Source organism: Ranitomeya variabilis, chromosome 1, assembly GCF_051348905.1.
Source record: "Ranitomeya variabilis isolate aRanVar5 chromosome 1, aRanVar5.hap1, whole genome shotgun sequence".
NCBI lineage: Eukaryota > Metazoa > Chordata > Amphibia > Anura > Dendrobatidae > Ranitomeya > Ranitomeya variabilis.
Genome location: NC_135232.1, coordinates 118,601,287 through 118,621,445, shown reverse-complemented (window position 1 = coordinate 118,621,445; position 20,159 = coordinate 118,601,287). Strand labels below are relative to the sequence as shown.

Genomic DNA, 20,159 nt, shown 5'->3' with positions numbered 1-20,159 from the left:
AGCCTCCTATATCTAGTGTGAGCCCCCATATAGCCTCCTATATACAGTATGAGCCTTTCACATAGCACCCTAGATACAGTATAAGCCCACACAGCCCCCTAAATACCGTAGTATAAGTCCACACACAGCCACGACATAGCTACCTATATGCAATATGCGGCCCACATAGCTCCTTATATACACTATGAGCCCCCACATAGCCTCATAGATACAGTATAAGCCCCCATATAGCCGCCTATATCCAGTGTGAGCCCACATATAACCACCTATATCAAGTATGAGCCCGCACATACTATGAGCAAAATTAATTTCAGCCTGTTGGTTCGGCCTCCACAATTGTCACGGTCTGTCATGTGGCCCCTTGGGAAAATTAATCTCCCACCCCTTCTCCACTTTGCATAGCGCTATATTATGTATAGTGCTGTATATAAGCAAAACATTTGTGAGGCGCCTGTCAGAATCTCTGTCATTTTGCGTGTATGTGCAGTGCAGTGTTTACCAGGTTGATCGTTACCTTAGGCTGGTGCTCTATCCGGTATGGGGTCTGTTGGAACTGTCGAATTTCTCGAATAATATGTGATATCTGTAGAAGAAAAACAAAAATTAAAAATGTTTCCAAATAAATGAGGCGGTTTGTAAAACCTTTATTGCTGCAAACTTTTCGAACCATTCAAAAGTGACAAATTAGCACACCAGTGAACTTGGGAAAGTAACATATTATAATTGATTTTCATGAGCTAAAACACATTTAATATATTTGTCCTGACATTAGGAACATCAATTGGCGACTTCAATACAATTTGTCAACAGCTTTTTGCTACCCCATCTGAGGTGTCACTTACTGGGCTGCTTGTTGCAGTTTTAATAAAATTAGCGTTTTATCTGGTGCAGACTCTACATTCTCTGACTGAAATACTGAGCTTTGTATAACCCTGTCCACACCACATCTGTATACACTGCATAGGCAAAAAGCTGCCAATCAGTGGTGTGGGTGGGGTTATACAGAGCTCATGATTATGGATGACTACAGGACAGCAGGTTCATTAGTCCTATAGTGATAATCTCCTACTGATAAAACAGTGATTTTATCAAAACTACAGCAAGCAGCCCAGTAAGTAACATCCCTGGAATCAGCGTCGTTGTCTCTACAATATGCTGCCCTAAGATTAGGTGGCAAAAACCTGGTAATAGATTCCGTTTACAAAGGGTTTCAACACAAATTCCCTTTACCAATTATCCACAGAACAGTTAAATTTTTCATTGCTGGGATCTCCTATCATTCAATACAAAAGGGTGGTCTGAGGCACCACGGTGATTGAGCAAGCAGAATGTTGCTCTATTCAAAGTCAATGGGAATGATGGACACCGCCAACTACAACAAATAGGCTATTTCCATCAGTCCATTCAAACTCTTCCTAACTACACCGGATGCTTGTCGCGCTGTCATGTGCAAACACAGCTTCTCATCGATGGTAAAATCATCACCTCCAGTCAGAGAGCCGCGGTTCCCACACTGTCAAAATACAGCATGAGAGCGCAGCTGTGATCGGAGGTATAAAGTTTACCTTCGGTCATTGGTGCAGCTGATGGTACTACTCCCATCAGCCGACGTTTGCTGCCACTAACAACAGCGAGAGCAGGAGCGACTGATGGGAGTATTCATCAGCCGGATTTTGTGCTGTAAATAATTAGAAAAAAAAAACGGTGTGGGTTCCCCTGTATTTTTGATAACCAGCCAGACAAAACTCACAGCTGGGGGCTGCAACCCTCATCTATCAGAGTTAGCAAGGCTGGGTATCAAGAATAGAGGGGTCCCCACATCGTATTTTTTAATTATTTAAATAATTTAAAAAACCAGCATGGGGTCTCCCCCAATTTTGACAACCAGCCAAGTTAAAGCAGACAGCTGGGGGAAAGTATTCTCAGGCTGGTAAGGGGCCATGGATATTGGCCCCCCAGTCTAAAATTAGCATACCGCAGCTGCCCAGGAAAGGCGCATTTCTGGCGCTTTGCCTGGCTCTTCTTCTAAATGTATTTACAGTGCAGGAGCTGGCTGATGAATACTCCCATCAGCCGCTCCTGCTCTCACTGTTATTAGCTGCAACAGGCGTCGGCTGATAGGAGCAGTAGTCCCATCAGCTGACAGCAGTGACCGCAGACAGCAGCAAACTTTATACCTTCGATCATAGCTCCGGGCTCACGATGTCTTTTGATAGTGTGGGAACTGCGGCTGTCGGACCGGTGGTGATGATTTTACAGCTGATTAGAAGTGGTGTTTGCCTCCCTGTCATGCACATGACAATGTGGCAAACACTGGATGCTCGGGCCCCCAGTCAAGTGAATAAAGTCCGGGTTCGGGACTGAGTACTGTTCTGGTACCCGGAACCGAACTTTTTCTAACTGTTTGGCTGAACTCACCAGACCTGAACATCCAAGTGTCCGACCATTTCTAAATACAAGAACAAAAACTAGTAAGCAAGGCTTCAGAACCAAATTGAGTCACATTACCAGCTATTTGTGGTCAGACAACACAAACATAAAAGTCATCACAGCTATAGATCAAGACTGATGGATTAAGAGGGTCATGACTCATGAACTCTCGATCATCAATGGTGAAGATGGAGTAGTGTTTCGATCTGTACTCAAAAGAAATATATCTCCTTTGAACAGAGATGGATCCATTGGGGGTGGGAAGGCACGAGAACAGCAATCGGGAACAGGACCACACACCTTCACTCATAAACAGTCAAGATGGCGCAGTGTTTCGATCCATGCTCATGTGCAGATTTGGGCAAAGTGAGGCCCGCGGGCCACATCCGACCCTCTGGCTGTTCCAGTCCGGCCCGATGATCGAGACAGCTGAAGGGCTGTAACAGTGGCTCACAGGCTGCACAGTGCCTTTTGCCGCCGCCGTCCACCTGCCGCATGGTGAAGGAGGGGCTGCCGATCACCAACCAGCATGTGAGACAGCTGACGTGATGACAACATTTCATCACGTCAGCTGTTCATCGGTAACAGGAGCAGATGCAGAGCGCCAAGGGAATAGGAGTGAGGCGAGTATGTGGTGTTTTTTTTTCATGTGTATGAGATGTTTGCATGTACATAGGAGGCTATGAGGGGCTCATACTGTATATAGCGGAGCTCATCCTGTATATTGGAAGCTATGTGGGGCTTATACTGTATATAGGGGGATCATTATGTACATAGGGGGCTATGTGGGAATCATACTGTATATAGGGGGCTCACACTGCACATAAGCAGCTATGTGGGGCTCATACTGTATATAGAGGGCTCATACTATACTTAGGAGGCAGTGTGAGGGCTCATCCTTTATACATGTGGCTATGTATGTGGGTGCTCATCCTGTATACATGAGGCTGTGGGGGGGCTCATCCTGTATATAGGAGGCTATGTGGGAGCTCATAGTTTATATAGGGGGCTATGGGGGTCTGTGTGCGGGCTCATACTGTATATAGGGGGATATCAGCATACCTATTTCTGGTCAATAGTAAGTGATACAATTAATATAAAATAATTATAATATGTTAATATTAATATGGAGCAGAATTAATTTCAGTCTATTGGTTCTGGCCTCCACAACAGTCACAGTGTCTGATGTGGCCCCTTGGGAAAATTAATTGCCCACCCCTGCTCAAGACAAATCAGTTGTAGTGAACAGGGATAAATATCCACCTCTCGTGTCTCCCCTTTTCCTCATAGTTTGTAAGCTTGCGAGCAGGGCCCTCATTCCTCCTGGTATCTGTTTTGAACTGTGATTTCTGTTATGCTGTAATGTCTATTGTCTGTACAAGTCCCCTCTATAAGTTGTAAAGCGCTGCGGAATATGTTGGCGCTATATAAATAAAAATTATTATTATTATTATTATTATTATTATAAAGAAAGAAAACAGGGCAGATTAGGAACACGTGGTCCTGCTCAAATGCTGTCCCTGTGTCTCTTACCCCCTTTGCAATGGATCCCTCTCTAAATGTAGGACTTTAGTGAGACTGAACTGATTCCCATTGAGCATGGATCTAAACACTGCGCCATCTTCACGATTTATGATTGAGACTTTGTAACCCTAGTAATCCACCAGTCCTGATCATTTATGGCTTTGATGATTTTTTATGCCTATGCTGTGTGACCACAAACAATGGGGTAATGTTACTCCACTTGGCTTTGTGGCCTCACTCACAAGTATTTTTATGACACAGTCATTGATAAGCGAGTTATATCTTGAAAATACATTATAAAAATATATTGCATTAATGGTCACTAAAATGTATTTTTTTAATGAAGTTTTGGAATTATACTGACCATTCGCATTTTCGAAAAATTTACAAGGCCTTCCTCAGTGAAGTTTGGTGTGCCCTCTTCAATGAATGCTAAGTCTGTTAGGTACATCCCCAGGTAGGGTACAGAAGGCGGATTACAGCTGCAAAAAACACAGACCGAATAGGAGACAAACTGTTAAAGGCGTATCCCGACTGCAAAAGAATTAGCAAGTTACACATAGATTAAAGGTGATGCTCATCCATATGCAGTATATCCCTTTTAAATACAACTTTTTTCTTTACTTTTGATACCGGTAAAGCTTGTACATTTACTCGCAGCAGATTAACCGTTAGTAGGTTAGAAAGAAAAGGTGTCGGTGTACAGAAAATATGACTGTAGGAATAATAATGATTAATTATTGATTATATAATTATTTTTTTTTAAACGAAATGAAACGTCATGTTTTAACAGAACTTTATTTATCTTACCACTTCTGCAGCCACTGGGGGCTGCCATTTTTATTTTCTCTTGTGTGTCTGAGCACAACACTTACCAAAAAAACAACTTGAGATATGCTCTGAGATACAATTTCCCCCTGTCACAGCTCCGCAGTGTTCAGCGAGTGGTGACTGCAGGTCTGGACAGCGGCGGTGAGCACAGGTCGGCAGTCTGACACTGTACTACTAATGACAGGCTTCTGAGCAGGTCTCCCTTCTGGAATTAGTCGCAGATGCACTCTGAACAGTGAGGGCAGGGTGGCTACTGACCACATGGCCGGAGTGAGAAGTTACTATTGAAATCTAATGCACTTTTTATTCCATGGAGAGCAGCAATGCTTCACTGAAATTCTGTCCCCCAAACAGTGAATTTGGAGTAACTTGTGCCCCTCTCTTTGTGCTTTCTCGTGACCACTAGGTTACAACTTTTTTGCGGAGTTCACGCCAAAGTATTCACAGCTTGCTTGATGTTGCTTAATGCATGGTTGTGGGTCAGATCCAAACTGAGTGGGTATCCATTGTTTCTCTACCCTCTAGGAAGCAGAAGAAACTCTGCAAATCATGTCAGGTACTTCTGTTAATTCTATTTTTTGTTCCATTGTGCCTTCTTTTTATTTTCCATGTGGTAAAAGCAAATAGATGCAACTGCAAAAACCAAGTCTATGTCACTTGGTGAAAAAGGTCGGACAATAGCCATCTAGTCATAAGATCCAAACTATGATAAGAATTACAAACAAACAGCAGCCAAAATAAGGAGCTCTGTCCCAAACATTCACCAGACTCACTCCAGGTGACGGCGTTCATGCCCCAAAACTGCTGTACAGTTACATTGCTGTAAGGTAGGTCCATTCATGTGGGACTTAGCCGATAGTGAATTTCCACAGCAAATCTCTGGCAGCAGATTCTGCACCAAAACGGTGTTGAATTTGAGATACTGCATATTCTTGTTGGGGTGTGTCTTTATTACAGATTTTAGCCTTTGCATTGCAACCAGTGAAATCCTCGGCGAATATCAGCAGGATAAATTGTCATCTGCAGCAGTTCACAATTTACAGTGCAGATTTTCTCTACATCAAGTGGTTGAGTTATTGTAAAATTTCATCCACAAAGCTGGCACTGTACTGTGACCCGTATCCGTACCAAACCCTACCCTAAAAGATACTGTCAAAGAGTAATGATGACATGCCATTTACAAAACAACTACATTTAGATAGAAAAGTCAAGATGTAATTAGCTCAAAAATCAAACAAACATACTTTTTAAGAGACTCTCTCAGGTTTTTGAATCTCCCTTCTGATGAGACGGTCTTCTGAAGTTTGTCCATAAGCGCTTTAGTCTATATAGAAAAAATAACAAAGTTTAGAATGGAAACCATACACATCTGAAAAATATACTATCAATCTATCTCTATATATATCGCACACACATGTATATTTTGCCTTAAAACAATTTTCCAAGGTAAATACAATTTTGCCTGGGTGCTAAACTCTCCCATTCTCATCTGCTGTCACCTTCGTGGATCCAGTTCAGGCCACTCAATGAGTTCTTTTTTTTTTGAGTGACAAATAAGAATATTGTAGTTTTGAATTACACCATTCAGTTAACCATAAAACGGGGAAAAAAATGTAAGTGGGGTGAAGCGGTGAAACAAAAACATAACAATGCTGCCCTTGTTTTTGGGGGTACGGTGATCCTTCTGGGTATAAATAATCTGGTAACAGGCAATCCCTGCATGTGTTGCGGCTGTCAATCAGCAACTAGACATGCAGGAGCGGGGACTGAAACATATTTTTTGAGAAAGCTGAAGTCACACGGTTAGCACACAAGCAGGTTCGGATAACACCTTACCCTAGCACATTCGCTCATCACTATTTCTTACCTGTTTAGAAACTTTGGCCCAGGTTTTCTTGAGTCTGTAGATTGCACTTCTGTTCAAGGCAGAGGTGATCTCCAGCACCCCATTGTAGTTGTGCATGCAGCGGCAAATATCGGCTACCACCACCCACTTTTCAATTGAGCTAGCTCTAGAGGCGATATCGGAGTGACTCATGATTTCGGAGGCAACAAGGTTACTCATCTAGAAGAGAAAGACAGGAAATGTAATAATAATTTGTATGCACTTGAATTAAAATGCAACATGCACAACTGTGTCTAATTCTCAGCTAAGAGCGGGACTCAGTATGTAAGTCTTCATACTTACTGGAAGTAAAAAATATTTCTAAAAGTGTGATGCTAAATAATAATAATAATCAAACCCTAATAATCCAACTGGTAGCACAATGATGACGATATGCATTGTGACTTTCAAAAAATCTTTCATGGATTTGCCACTCTATAAGTGAGGGCGCTGTCAGGCGGTCAGAAAACAAAGGCGACAACAGCGTCACAATGCGACCGGAGCAGCCAGTCCGGGCATCGCACCTTTACTAAGAGTCTTCATATTATCTGCAGATTTCCATGTATACTGTAACCGATTCCCCCCTCCACAATCCTGTTTGCATGGACGATCCAGAAATCAGGCCCACTCTAGCATTTACTGTCCTGCATCTGGTGGGTGCATGTTTCTTTGTTCCTCTGTGCATTGGGCTTCCCTAATATACAACATTGCAGACAGGCAGGAGACTGGGCTCGGGAAGCTTCTTCATTCTTTGAGCTACCTGTAGCAAATGTTTAAGGGGCTGGAGTGTGACTATCTCTGCTCAACCAGGGAGCTGATCCCAAGAGATGGAGAACAATAAGCCACGTGTTTGGTTAGTTGATGCTGTGTCATGTTTAGGGGGCAAGGATCTGCTGCTGTGGCCAGTGTATGGACTATTGGAGATTGGGGATCACATTGCCATATGGCATTGTGATGTCTTGCCACCTTGCTGGATTTGAGGAACTAGTCTAAAGACTGTTGTTGCATTTTATTTGTCCCTTTGTGTGGCCACCTTGCAGACTCTAAAGGAACCATATCTATGTTTGGTGTTAAATTCTCCCAGTCCAAATAACGGTTGTTGGATTGTTCTGTAATGTACTATACTATAATAGCTGTACATTTTCTGAAAGCAGGGATGGCAGAGAAATTCTTAAAGGAGTACGTTATTACTGTATGGGGGCAGAAATGATGTACTTTACTACTATATTGCTGTCACCTTTATAAAGAGGAATTTTAGTATTGTATGGGGGCCACAAAGGTAATCGTTAATACTGTATGAGGGCTACAGAGGGGGGCATTTCTACTGTGAGCGGGTCACGATGGGAGACAATACTGTCATTTGTTTTTTTTGCGGACTCTTACTAATATCCACACACTATCAAATGAGAACTGCATCCTTAGTCTGGGTTGGATTAAGGCTAAAGATCTTGGCTTTAAAACAAGACCAAGATTGCAACTCTAGCTGCAATGAAGCTTAAGCGAGAACCTTTAGTAGCAAGGAAGTATCTCATGCCCTAAATATACTACTTGAGATGAGCAGTTTCCCACCCGATTCGGGACCCTTGTCACAGAACCTCATTTTCTGGTGCAGGATTCAGAACACTATGTCAATGCTCATTTCTAACAAACTGACTGCATACTCACATCATTGAAGTGTTGGCTAGTTTTCATTATAAAAGGTGTCCTTCCGCTTTTGTCCGTTTTCATCCACCCCTGGCCAAGGAATTCCCTAGAAGTAAGAAAAATGATCCAGTTTGCTAAAAGTATACACTATTGTAAAAGTTCAGGGTAGATATATAGTACAGTAGTAGAGTCTTACTGATAAGGAATGCTCCTAAACACTATGTGGTCCAAAAGAGTGATTTGCTCGGCTAGTTCCATGGCAGACAATGAATCCAAATATTCTGTTGGTGGCCCTTCTGACTGCACCGAAAAAGACACATGAGTTCATTAACATTCTGCACAATTTGCAACAGCAGCGGTACACACAATAGCAAAATGCACATGTCATAAAAAGGTATTATCGTATCGCCCACATCACTGCCCCATGCAAAGAAAAAGAAATCATGCAAAGGTTCACAAATTGTATTTCAAGTACCAACATATTCCACGGAGGTGATTATCATAATTAGGCTGGGATCACACTTGTGAGTGCAATGCAACTCGCACGAGTCTCTCGCCTCAATACCCGGCTCTACCGCCGGCACTCGGGACCGGAGTGTGTGGCTGCCTAGAAATACATGCAGCCGCACACTCCGGTGCCGAGTGCCGGCGGCAGAGCCGGGTATTTAGGTGAGAGACTCGCATGAGTTACTCGCAATGCACTTACAAATGTGATCCCGGCCTTAGTCATCACATATTTATCACATTAGCCCCTGTGGCCAATAAAATTATCCCGAGTCTGTGTGTGTGTTCCCAATTTTATTTACCCAACAACTACAGACTTTTCAGTGAGGTTGTCCGACAAGTTACCGGTAGCGGGAATAATGAGGCTGATGCAACGTGTTATGCCTAGTGCAGGTACTGAGCGGAAGAGCATGACCCAAGGATTGAAAAAACACCCAAAAGGGATATCTAATCATGGTGGGCATTAGCCATTATAGACCGTTATACTTCAATTATTTCAGTTTCTCAAAACAGAACTTCTACTCATAATAGAGCCCCCTTAAAAGGCCGCTAACATGTATTGTCTAAATTATGCACTTATATCTATATTCAGTGCAGGTAACAAACTATCTGCATCAGAAAACGCTGCTTTATAGAGGGGTCCTTCCTTACCTTTGCTCAACATACCCCCAAACTCTGTGGCGAGAGACGACCATTTAAAAAAAAAATCATGATTCTGTGATACTGTCACGAGAGGTTTATGCTATGTGTGTCCCTGTGTGGCCTCTCAGTGGTTGTGATGTGAATTGCAGCCTCTATATAGGCACCTGCAATAAAAAGTGAAGTGTTCCCCAACGCCAGTCCGTAAGGCCCACCCCCAACAACAGATCATGATTTCTGAATGTCCTTGGATGCAATGAAATGCTGAAAGTATGATCTGTTGGTGGGCTTGAGGACTGGTGTTGGGAACACTATCTTCGTGTACTTTGTATGTAATTAAATCAACATGACAGGGAAAAAAAACTGGTATGGCTGATCGAGTACTGAAACTAAAAATTAAAACATAACTAAGCTCACCATGGCAATGATGTCCTCCATTGTCAAGTGGCAGTCATCTTGTTCTTCCTGAGAAACAGCGCTGATGACAGGAAAGACCATAATTAGTAACAGCGGTGGTCTCAGAGTGTAGGAATAACACAGGACTTACTAATACAACATGCCCTTACTAATCATATAAAAGGCTGACGACAGGCAGTCACAACAGGATGCATAATATTTGCTATAAAGGCATGTTCACATGGTGCAGTAAGAAGCCACTAATGTTCCTGGTACAACTTCAGATATAATGGCAATGTAGAAAGGATGTCAGCAGTGCTTCTGATAGGACATGCTGTGGTTATGAAATGTCTTAAAAGGAGTCTGTCAGTACAAAAAGATGACTGTTCTAACCAAGCACAGGTAAAAGGTGCCCCCTAGGTGTAGCCAAACAGTTCAGTGCTTCTTCCCACATATTTATTTTGTACCTATTTCCGCTCTCCTCCTTGATTGACAGCTCTGGATTTATAAGAGATAGAGGAGAGTGTAAAAAATGGAAGTAAGTCAGTGGGATGGTGTATTGAACTGTTTGGCCTCACCGCGGGTGCACTGAGTGCCTGTGCTTGTCATTTTGTGCTGACAGACTTCATTGAAAAACATATCAATTCATAGCCACAATGTGCAAGCATTCACGTCAGCGAAACTGAGGTGCAATTCCAGACACATGATTGAGACATGAGCAGCAAGGGGTGTTAACAAAGATTGGTGGAAGTCCCATCACCCATCACTGGTAAATGCTAGCTATATATGTCACAGTTCAACATAAAGATCTCCAGATCCCTGGTTCAGACCAGAGGTGTCCTATTAAATGCAACATCATGGTGACTCTTCTACTTCCAAACTTCTCCTTCTTGACTAATGTCATTGCAACATAATGACATCATAGCAGCCTACTAATCAAAGGGGAAAAACCTAAAATAAATAAATTGAGCATATACCCTGCTGTAAGTAAATACGTAAAAAGCTAAAGTGCATTTAAATAAAATAGGGTTCTTATTAACATTGTTTTTGATCAAAAATGGCATAAAAGCCATCTCACAACGACAAGGTGATCCTGATCGGGACAGTCGTACACTAATATTAAAACCTTACCATGTGCCAGAAGTGAATAAAGGCAGACCAAAGACTGGGTCTTGAACTCTGGACAGCTCAGCCATGGGAAGCTTTTTAAATGTAATGTCCTGCTCAAGGAGGGGAGTCCATGGCCTCATTAAATGCAAAAATCTAATAAAAAAAAACCCACACACATTGAGCTGGAGTTTGAGTTGGTATTATCAGGAACACCGACTGACAGCACTCCGGTCAGTTCACGTGTCCTGCTGGGTGCAAGACCAGCGGCGCTCGCAGCTCACGGAGAGATTGCCAGGTTGGGGCGCAACCGCCGGAGTGCAGGACCTGCGGCACATGACCGCAGAGGGAGGGACTGGGGCGGAGCGGAGACAGCCAGTGCACTCCCGAAGGAGGTAGCGGAGAGCGGCGGGGACCGGCAGGACAGAAGAGAGGTCAAGAGAGCCCAGGTCAATACCGGAAGGACAGTGAGGTACAAGCGCAAAATACAGAAGAGAGGTCAGGTACAAGCCAAGTGTCAGAAACCGTGGAGGGCGACAGAGGTACCAGGGGAACAGGCAAAACGGGCAGTCAAGGAGGAGCAGAAGTCAGAAACCAGATAAAGAAACATAGCTAGATAGAGGACAGCAGCATTAACCCCCGACGCACAAGCCAACAACTTAACACAAACCATGACAGTACCCCCCTCTCAACGGGGGGCCACTGGAACCCCAGGCCTCTCAGGATGTCTGGCATGAAATCTCCGAACCAGACGGTCAGCATGTACAGAGTGGGCAGGAACCCACAACCGATCCTCTGGACCATACCCCTTCAAATGAACCAGGTACTGCAAGGAGAGGCGTACCAAACGAAAATCCACAATGTGTCCAACCTCATACTCCATGTGACCCTCAACCAACACCGGGAGAACAGCTGATACACAGTTCTCCACCGACTCCAAGGGTTTCAAAAGGGATTTATGGAAGACATTAGAAACATGAAAGGAGGGTGGGAGATGTAACCTGTATGCTACAGGATTGATTATCTCCACAATTTCATATGGACCAATGAACTTTGGACCCAATTTGGATGACAGAACCTTGAGTGTTGTGAACTATATTTCTTGGCTCCCTCTTGTGGTCACTAGCGGTATTACACTTGGATTATCTTTCTCCAGGTTGGTACCCACCTGGTTCGTTAGGCCTTGGGTGTTCCTATTTAGACTTCCTGGAAACTCAGTCTAGTGCCTGGAATCGATGTAGTCAGTCTATGTCTGTTTGCTCCTGACTCCTGGTCTCCTGTTCTTTGCAAGATAAGCTAAGTCCTGCTTTCTTATTTTTGTTTATTCGCTTTGCTTCTATTTTGTTCCAGCTTGTTCATAATGTGATTCCTGATTTTTGCTGGAAGCTCTAGGGGGCTGATATTCTCCCCCCACACCGTTAGTCGGTGCGGGGGTTCTTGGATATTCAGCGTGGATATTTTTGTAGGGTTTTTGCTGACCGTATAAGTCTCCTTCCTATTTTCTGCTATTAATTAGTGGGCCTCTCTTTGCTAAATCTAGTTCATTCTTACGTTTGTCTTTTCTTCTTACCTCACCGTTATTATTTGTTGGGGGCTTGTTTTATAACTTTGGGGTCCTTTCTCTTGAGGCAAGTGAGGTCTTATTTTCTCTGAAAGGGTTAGTTAGTTCTCCGGCTGGTGCGAGACGTCTAGAATCAACGTAGGTACGTTCCCCGGCTACTTCTAGTTGTTGTGCTAGGATTAGATATACGGTCAGCCAAGTTACCACCTCCCTATGAGCTGGTTTTTGTGTTTGCGGACTTAGCTGGAACTTCTGAGATCCTCTACCACTAGGATCATAACAGTCTTATGGTCAGGAGGATAATTCCTGGGTGGTCGCCTCTGACGTTCATGCGGCCGATTTGGTGCGTGCCTTTCACGCTGCTCATCCTGATCGCCCTGGTGGTCTTGGTGAGGGTTCGGTGACCCCTCCTTAAAGGGGGGGTACTGTTGTGAACTATATTTCTTGGCTCCCTCTTGTGGTCACTAGCGGTATTACACTTGGATTATCTTTCTCCAGGTTGGTACCCACCTGGTTCGTTAGGCCTTGGGTGTTCCTATTTAGACTTCCTGGAAACTCAGTCTAGTGCCTGGAATCGATGTAGTCAGTCTATGTCTGTTTGCTCCTGACTCCTGGTCTCCTGTTCTTTGCAAGATAAGCTAAGTCCTGCTTTCTTATTTTTGTTTATTCGCTTTGCTTCTATTTTGTTCCAGCTTGTTCATAATGTCATTCCTGATTTTTGCTGGAAGCTCTAGGGGGCTGATATTCTCCCCCCACACCGTTAGTCGGTGCGGGGGTTCTTGGATATTCAGCGTGGATATTTTTGTAGGGTTTTTGCTGACCGTATAAGTCTCCTTCCTATTTTCTGCTATTAATTAGTGGGCCTCTCTTTGCTAAATCTAGTTCACTCTTACGTTTGTCTTTTCTTCTTACCTCACCGTTATTATTTGTTGGGGGCTTGTATTATAACTTTGGGGTCCTTTCTCTTGAGGCAAGTGAGGTCTTATTTTCTCTGAAAGGGTTAGTTAGTTCTCCGGCTGGTGCGAGACGTCTAGAATCAACGTAGGTACGTTCCCCGGCTACTTCTAGTTGTTGTGCTAGGATTAGATATACGGTCAGCCAAGTTACCACCTCCCTATGAGCTGGTTTTTGTGTTTGCGGACTTAGCTGGAACTTCTGAGATCCTCTACCACTAGGATCATAACACTTGAGGTTGATATTCTGTGTGGAAAGCCAAACCTTTTCCCCAACCTGAAATGAATGACCAGAGTTTCTCCTCTTGTCTGCGTAAAACTTATACCTCCCTTGAGCCTTGGAGATATTATGACAGTCCTTCACCCACAGATTTTTTAATCTGTACAGACCCCTCCGCCTCAGGGCAAACCGAATCCAAGTGGGAAAATTCCCCAAAATGTGGGCTAAACCCATAGTTGACCAGAAATGGGTACATATCGGTGGACAGATTCACACGATTGTTAAAGGCGAACTCCGCCAAAGGCAACCCATCAGACCAGTCATCCTGCCTAACAGAGGCCATACATCTAAGAATCTGTTCCAGGGACTGATTGGTGCATTCTGTCTGACCATTACGCTCAGGGTGGTACGCAGAAGAGAAAGATAAAGAAATACCCAGTTTCTTACAGAATGCCCTCCAAAACCTAGCCTCAAACTGCACACCTCTGTCAGACACCACATTCATGGGTACCCCATGCAAATGGACCACAACCTGGACAAGGTTTCAGCTGACGGTAATGCGGACAAGGGTACAAAATGGGCCTGTTTAGAAAACCTGTCCACCACCACCCACACAACAGTACTACCCCTAGAAGGAGGGAGATTGTTGATTGAGTCCAGAGGCAGAGGCACCAGTTCCCCAGCCGGCCGGCAATGAGCGCTCTTAGAACAGGCACAAACCCCACACGCAGACATACATTTTTTTACATACATCCCATGAGGGCCACCAAAACACTTTTGCCACCGCCTCCCGCGTGGCCGAAATGCCAGGATGAGCACTCACCCTAGACTCATGAAACTCTTGGAGGAGTCTAAGCCGAAATCTCCCTGGAACAAACAATTTACCCCCCGGCTTGGAGACAGGAGCAAGAGACTGAGCCCCCACAATCTCTCACTCCAACTATGACGAGACCCCAGCCATTACCACCCTGGGACAAAGAATGGAGGACGGCGGCTCAGGGGGAGACACAGGATCAAAACTTTGAGATAAAGCATCAGCTTTAACATTCTTGGACCCAGGGCAAAAAGTAATAAAAAACTGAAATCGAGAAAAAAAAAGCGACTAGCGGGCCTGTCTGGTAGCCAGTCTTTTAGCAGACTCAATATAGGCTAAATTTTTATGATCATTAATCACAGTGATCAGATAAGCCACCCCTTCCAAAGAGTGCCTCCATGCTTCAAATGCCAGTTTGACAGCAAGAAGTTCTCTGTTGCCCACATTGTAATATTTCGGCTGAAGAGAACTTCCAGGAAAAGAAGGCACATGGCTTGAGATTGGTCAAAGTGGCCGGTCCCTGGGACAATACTGCTCCCACCCCCACCTCAGAAGCGTCCACCTCCACAATAAAACGTTTGGACGGATCTGGCTGCACCAAAATTGGAGCTGACATAAAACATTTTTTCAGTGTTAAAAAGGAATCCTTGGCTGACCCAGACCAATTTTTTAAATTCACCCCCTTGCGTGTAAGATCAGTAAGTGGCTTAAACCACCTGTGAAAACCCCTTAATAAATTTACGATAATAATTGGCAAACTCTAAGAAGCGCTGAAGTCCCTTCAGATCCCAGTCAGCATTAGCCTGCACCTTCTTAGGATCCATGCGAAACCCTTCACAGGACACAATCAGGCCCAAAAAAGACAGCTCCTGTACGAAAAACGAACATTTCTCCAACTTGGCGAACAATTGATTTTCCCTGAGTCTTTGGAGAACGATTCGTAAATGTTGCAGATAAGTATGACTGTCCGGGGAATATACCAAAATGTCATCAAGATAGATAACAAAACGGCCTAGAAGGTCAGCAAACCCTACATTAATGAAGTTCTGAAATATGGCAGGGGCATTAGTAAGACCAAACAGCATAACCAGGTTTTCAAAGAGTCCCTCAGATGTGAGGAACGCCGTTTTCCACTTGTCCCCCTCCCGAACCCTTATCAAATTATAGGCTCCTCGAAGATCCAGTTTGGAGAACCACTTAGCCCATGACAACTGGTTACACAAATCTGGAATATGGGGAAGAGGGTACGCGTTTCTCACGCTTATTTTGTTAAGCTCCCGAAAATCGAGTCAGGGACGTAGACCACCATCTTTTTTTTTTTTTTTAACGAAAAAAAATCCAGCAGCCATTGGAGATACGGAGGGACATATATGCCCCTTGCAGAGGCTTTCCACAATATACTCCTTCATGGCTAAAAGTTCAGGACCGGACAAATTGAACAGACGGGCTTTAGGCAACTTAGCCCCAGGAACCAATTCAATGGCACAATCAAATGGTCAATGTGGCAGTAAAACCTCAGCCTAGCTTTCAGAGAACACATCTTCGAAGTCCTTCAGGTGCTCCGGAATACCCTCCAGACCGAGAGACGTCACAGAGACAGATCTAACAGGTTCAGACCAAAATGCAGATTTACAACATTGATTGACACAGTTAGAACCTCATTGAACAATTTATCAAGTCTCCCAATTGATGAGTTCGTTGTGGCGTTGCAGTCAGAGCATTCCTAACACCAACCCGCCGCCAGGCAGATTTTCCAAGACAAAACAACTTTTTTTTTCAACATGAGCAGAGCCCACCTTGAGTGAGTAGATCTCCAAAACATAGAGAATCCCTTCTTTGGCAAGGTGCCCTCCGTTCTACAAACGACCTAAGGCTAACATCCCCCGTAATCCGAACCTCGCACCTCCGTCTACAAGACTTCTCTCGTGCTGCGCCAGCTCTCTGGAATGCACTTCCCCAGACGATCAGACTGATACCTAGCCCCGGCCTATTCAAGCGCGCTCTAAAAACCCATCTCTTCAAACAAGCCTACCACATCAACTACTCAGTAAACTAACTTTGCCCTGTTCCCTCCTTCCAAATATCACTCTGAATCTGCACCCTACTATTCATCTGTCTCCACACCCTCCATGCACATGATAACTGCACTTGATACTTGACTATTGCACTTAAACACACGGGCTGATGACCGGATCATGCAGCTTTGTATGAAAATCCCTATTTATTATAATTGCCAGACCTGAAATAACAAGCACTTTGCACCTATTGTGTCCCCCCATTTCCTTGTAGATTGTAAGCTCGCGAGCAGGGACCTCACTCCTAATGTCACTGTTTAAATTGTCTTAACTTGTATTGAATTTGTCTGTATAAGTCCCCGCTTAATTGTAAAGTGCTGCGGAATATGTTGGCGCTATATAAATAAAGATTATTATTATTATTATTTATTAAGGTGAGAAGAAACAATGGCCACCTATTTAATCGGAGTTTTAAGCCTAACTGTCCCTATCTTGCATTGAGACATCAAACGAGGGTTGACCAAGTTGATGGATGAACCGCAGTCAACAAAAGCGGTAGAAAAAGAAGGGCAACCATCCACCAGCAGTTCTACTTGCAGCAAAACATTAGAAAATGAGGAAAAGTGTACCTGAGGGTCTGGGTAGTCTCCTCGACAAGCACCCAGACCTAGTCGTTTCCCGACGCCTTGGCCGATGAAGGACAGTCCTTCTTCCAGTGTCCAGATTCCCCACAGTAAAAGCACAGCTGCTTCTCATGACGGCTTCTCCTTTCTTTCTCCTTAAAGGTGACAGCGCCCACTTCCATGGCTTCAGATGTGGACGCGGCTTCACTTCCACTGGAGAACGGGGTTTCCTCTCGCCCGCAGCCTACAGTCCATACGGACAGCCTGAGTCATGGCATCCTCCAGAGAATCAGGTGGGGGGTGAAGTGCCAATACATCTTTCAGATGCTCAGACAGGACTCTGGGGAACAAGCCCCGGAAGGAGGCGTCACCCCAAGAAACCTCAGTGGCCCACCGTCTGAACTCAGAACAAAACCACTCAGCTGAGTGCTTCCCCTGACAAACACTCATCACCATATCCTCAGCCAGACGCACATGATCAGGTTCATACTAGATATGCCCAAGGGCGTCAAAAAATGCATCCACTGACATTCTCTCAGGGGCCATTGAAGGGTGAGAAAAGCCCAAGGCTGCGGGGCTCCCATTACCAGGGATATTATGACCCCCACCCTCTGACTTTAATCCCCAGAAGAGCGGGGTCTTAATGAGAAAAAAAGCTTACAGCCCTCCTTAAAGGCTCTAAATTTCTTTTTGTCCCCAGAAAAGGTGTCCGGCAGCTTAACCGGAGGTTCTGGAGGAATTAGAGTAACATCTCTAGCCCCCGCCCCCTGAACCCCAGAAGACAAAGCCCCCTGCACCGCATCAGATACCTGCTGCTGAGACCGAGCAAGGTTTTGTTGCTACATATTCAGTTTTTGCATCATCTGTGTCAGGTGCTTCACCTACTCAGAGAGGGTGTGCATGGGATCCATACCAACCCCCAGCGCCAGGAAAATGGTAGGGTCTGTTATAATATCAGGAACGCCGACTGACAGCACTCTGGTCAGTTCATGTGTCCTGCTGGGTGCAAGACAAGCGGCGTAAGCAGCTCACAGAGAGATGGCCGGGTCAGGGCGCGACCGCCGGCGTGCAGGACCTGCGGCACGTGACCACAGAGGAAGGGACCGGGGCAGAGCCAGCTAGCGCTCTCCCGAAGGAGGTAGCGGAGAGCAGCGGGGACCAACAGGACAGAAGAGAGGTCAAGAGAGCCAAGGTCAATAACAGAAGGACAGCGCGAGATACAGAAGAGAGGTCAGGTACAAGCCAAGTGTCAGAAACTGTGGAGGGCAACAGAGGTACAAGGGGAACAGGCAAAACGAGTAGTCAAAGCGGAGCAGAAGTCAGAAACCAGGTAAACAAACAAACCGAATCAACAAACGAATGCCAAACGGGAAGACAGACCGGGTCAGAATCAGGAAATAATACAAAAAGCATGCACAAGGCACAAGCACACAAGGGTCAACTAACTCAGCCGCGGGCAGAAGTATAACTGACAAGGAACGAAGCCCAATAGAGGCTATTTAAAGCCCTCCCATAGCCAGCTAGAGGCCAACAGCATTAACCCCTGACGCACAAGCCAACAACTTAACACAAACCATGACATGTATACATGCAACATATAAACGCATATTCACATTGGCCATAAAACAGACAAAACCTTCACCTGTCACTTCTGACACATGGAAAGGGTCACCTTGCCGTGGTGGGATGGCTTTTATGCTATTTTTGATCAAAAACAGTATTACTAAGAACCCGGAGCTATTTAAATGCACTTTTGGTTTTTACATATTTAGTTAAAGCAGGGTATATGATCATTTTGTTACTTGTAGGTGCTGTCTGTTTATGGCCAATGTGAACATACATTTTTATGTTGCATGTAAACCAACTCAAATTCTAGCTCAACGTGTGTTTAATCAGAAGAGGCATCGTGTATGCCGTAGGTATGAGGAGGTTCGCAAGGCTCTGGACCACGGGATCTGATGTGGCCACTGAATCAAGGTCCTGCGAGTCATTTTGCTCAACTCTATCTGTCAGAACCGCTTTTTAGAAAATATATGCCATCCCGTAAAGGGGTTGCCCCAAGATTGTAAATCATTCCCTATCCATTAAATAGGGGATAACTTACTGATTCCTGGGGTTCTGATTGCTGGGACCCCTAACAATCCTGAGAATGGGGCTCTGCAAAGTCCCATCTGAGTGGAACAAAGATCGTACAAAAAGTTATCAGAAATGACAGATATTTAAAATATATCTGGCAAAATACATAACTGAAGACATTACAATGTAATTGGAAGTCCACTACTCAAATTCCCCAGACAAAGGCCAAATTTCTACCTAACCAGTATATTAAAACCATGTATAATCAACAAATAAAGTTGCCCTCTGTATCGCTACAGCATGAAAACATGAAATATAGGACATTTGAGTAGAATTACTACTCTAGAAAATAGGAAACATTGAGAATACTTTATGTATACCCAACAGCCGCGATAAGGTGATTTTCACTGCTGGGAACCTGCCTGTGAATCCTCTCCTAGGCTGAAGCCTGCATTTATGTGGGTAGATAGCCTCATGCTATGATTAAAATTGCCAGAGGCTGATGCATGGAGTGCTCAGTCAGGCTTCAGCCTAGGAGAGGGTTCAGATTAGATAGGTTCCCAGCAACGAGAATCACCTTATCGCGGCTGTTGGCCAATTTATGCACCAAGTATTCTCAATTTTTCCTATTTTCTAGAGCAGTTTTGCAATTCATATATCATATATTTCATGCTATAGAGCTACATCGTGCAACGTTATATGTTAGTTACATATGGAGATGGTTACTCTTAGTAAGCACCTGTACAGACCTGTGTTCTGTTTGAAGTGACAATCAGTCTTTTGTTATTTATATTAAAACCACAATTTTAGTTGAACAGATGATCACCGGCAATATACTAGTATCCAAAGATCACACAACAGAATACACAATCTGGGATGTATATATAAATATATAAAAGTAATTACATGATAAATTACACTTGAAAATGTGTATATA

General features: G+C 44.3%; 1 protein-coding gene across 4 annotated transcripts in view; it reads right to left on the bottom strand.

Annotated features, from left to right (window-relative positions):
• RASGRF2 (Ras protein specific guanine nucleotide releasing factor 2) overlaps positions 1-20,159 on the bottom strand; it is a 401,708-nt gene that overhangs the window by 5,128 nt on the left and 376,421 nt on the right. For all 4 annotated transcript variants that reach the window (XM_077288405.1, XM_077288397.1, XM_077288415.1 and 1 more), the window contains 7 exons: positions 9,875-9,935; positions 8,511-8,614; positions 8,336-8,420; positions 6,653-6,850; positions 6,030-6,109; positions 4,319-4,436; positions 515-583 (listed from right to left, as the gene is read on the bottom strand). In XM_077288405.1, coding sequence (XP_077144520.1) covers positions 515-583; positions 4,319-4,436; positions 6,030-6,109; positions 6,653-6,850; positions 8,336-8,420; positions 8,511-8,614; positions 9,875-9,935 — 715 coding nt within the window. The remainder of the gene's footprint in view (positions 1-514; positions 584-4,318; positions 4,437-6,029; positions 6,110-6,652; positions 6,851-8,335; positions 8,421-8,510; positions 8,615-9,874; positions 9,936-20,159) is intronic.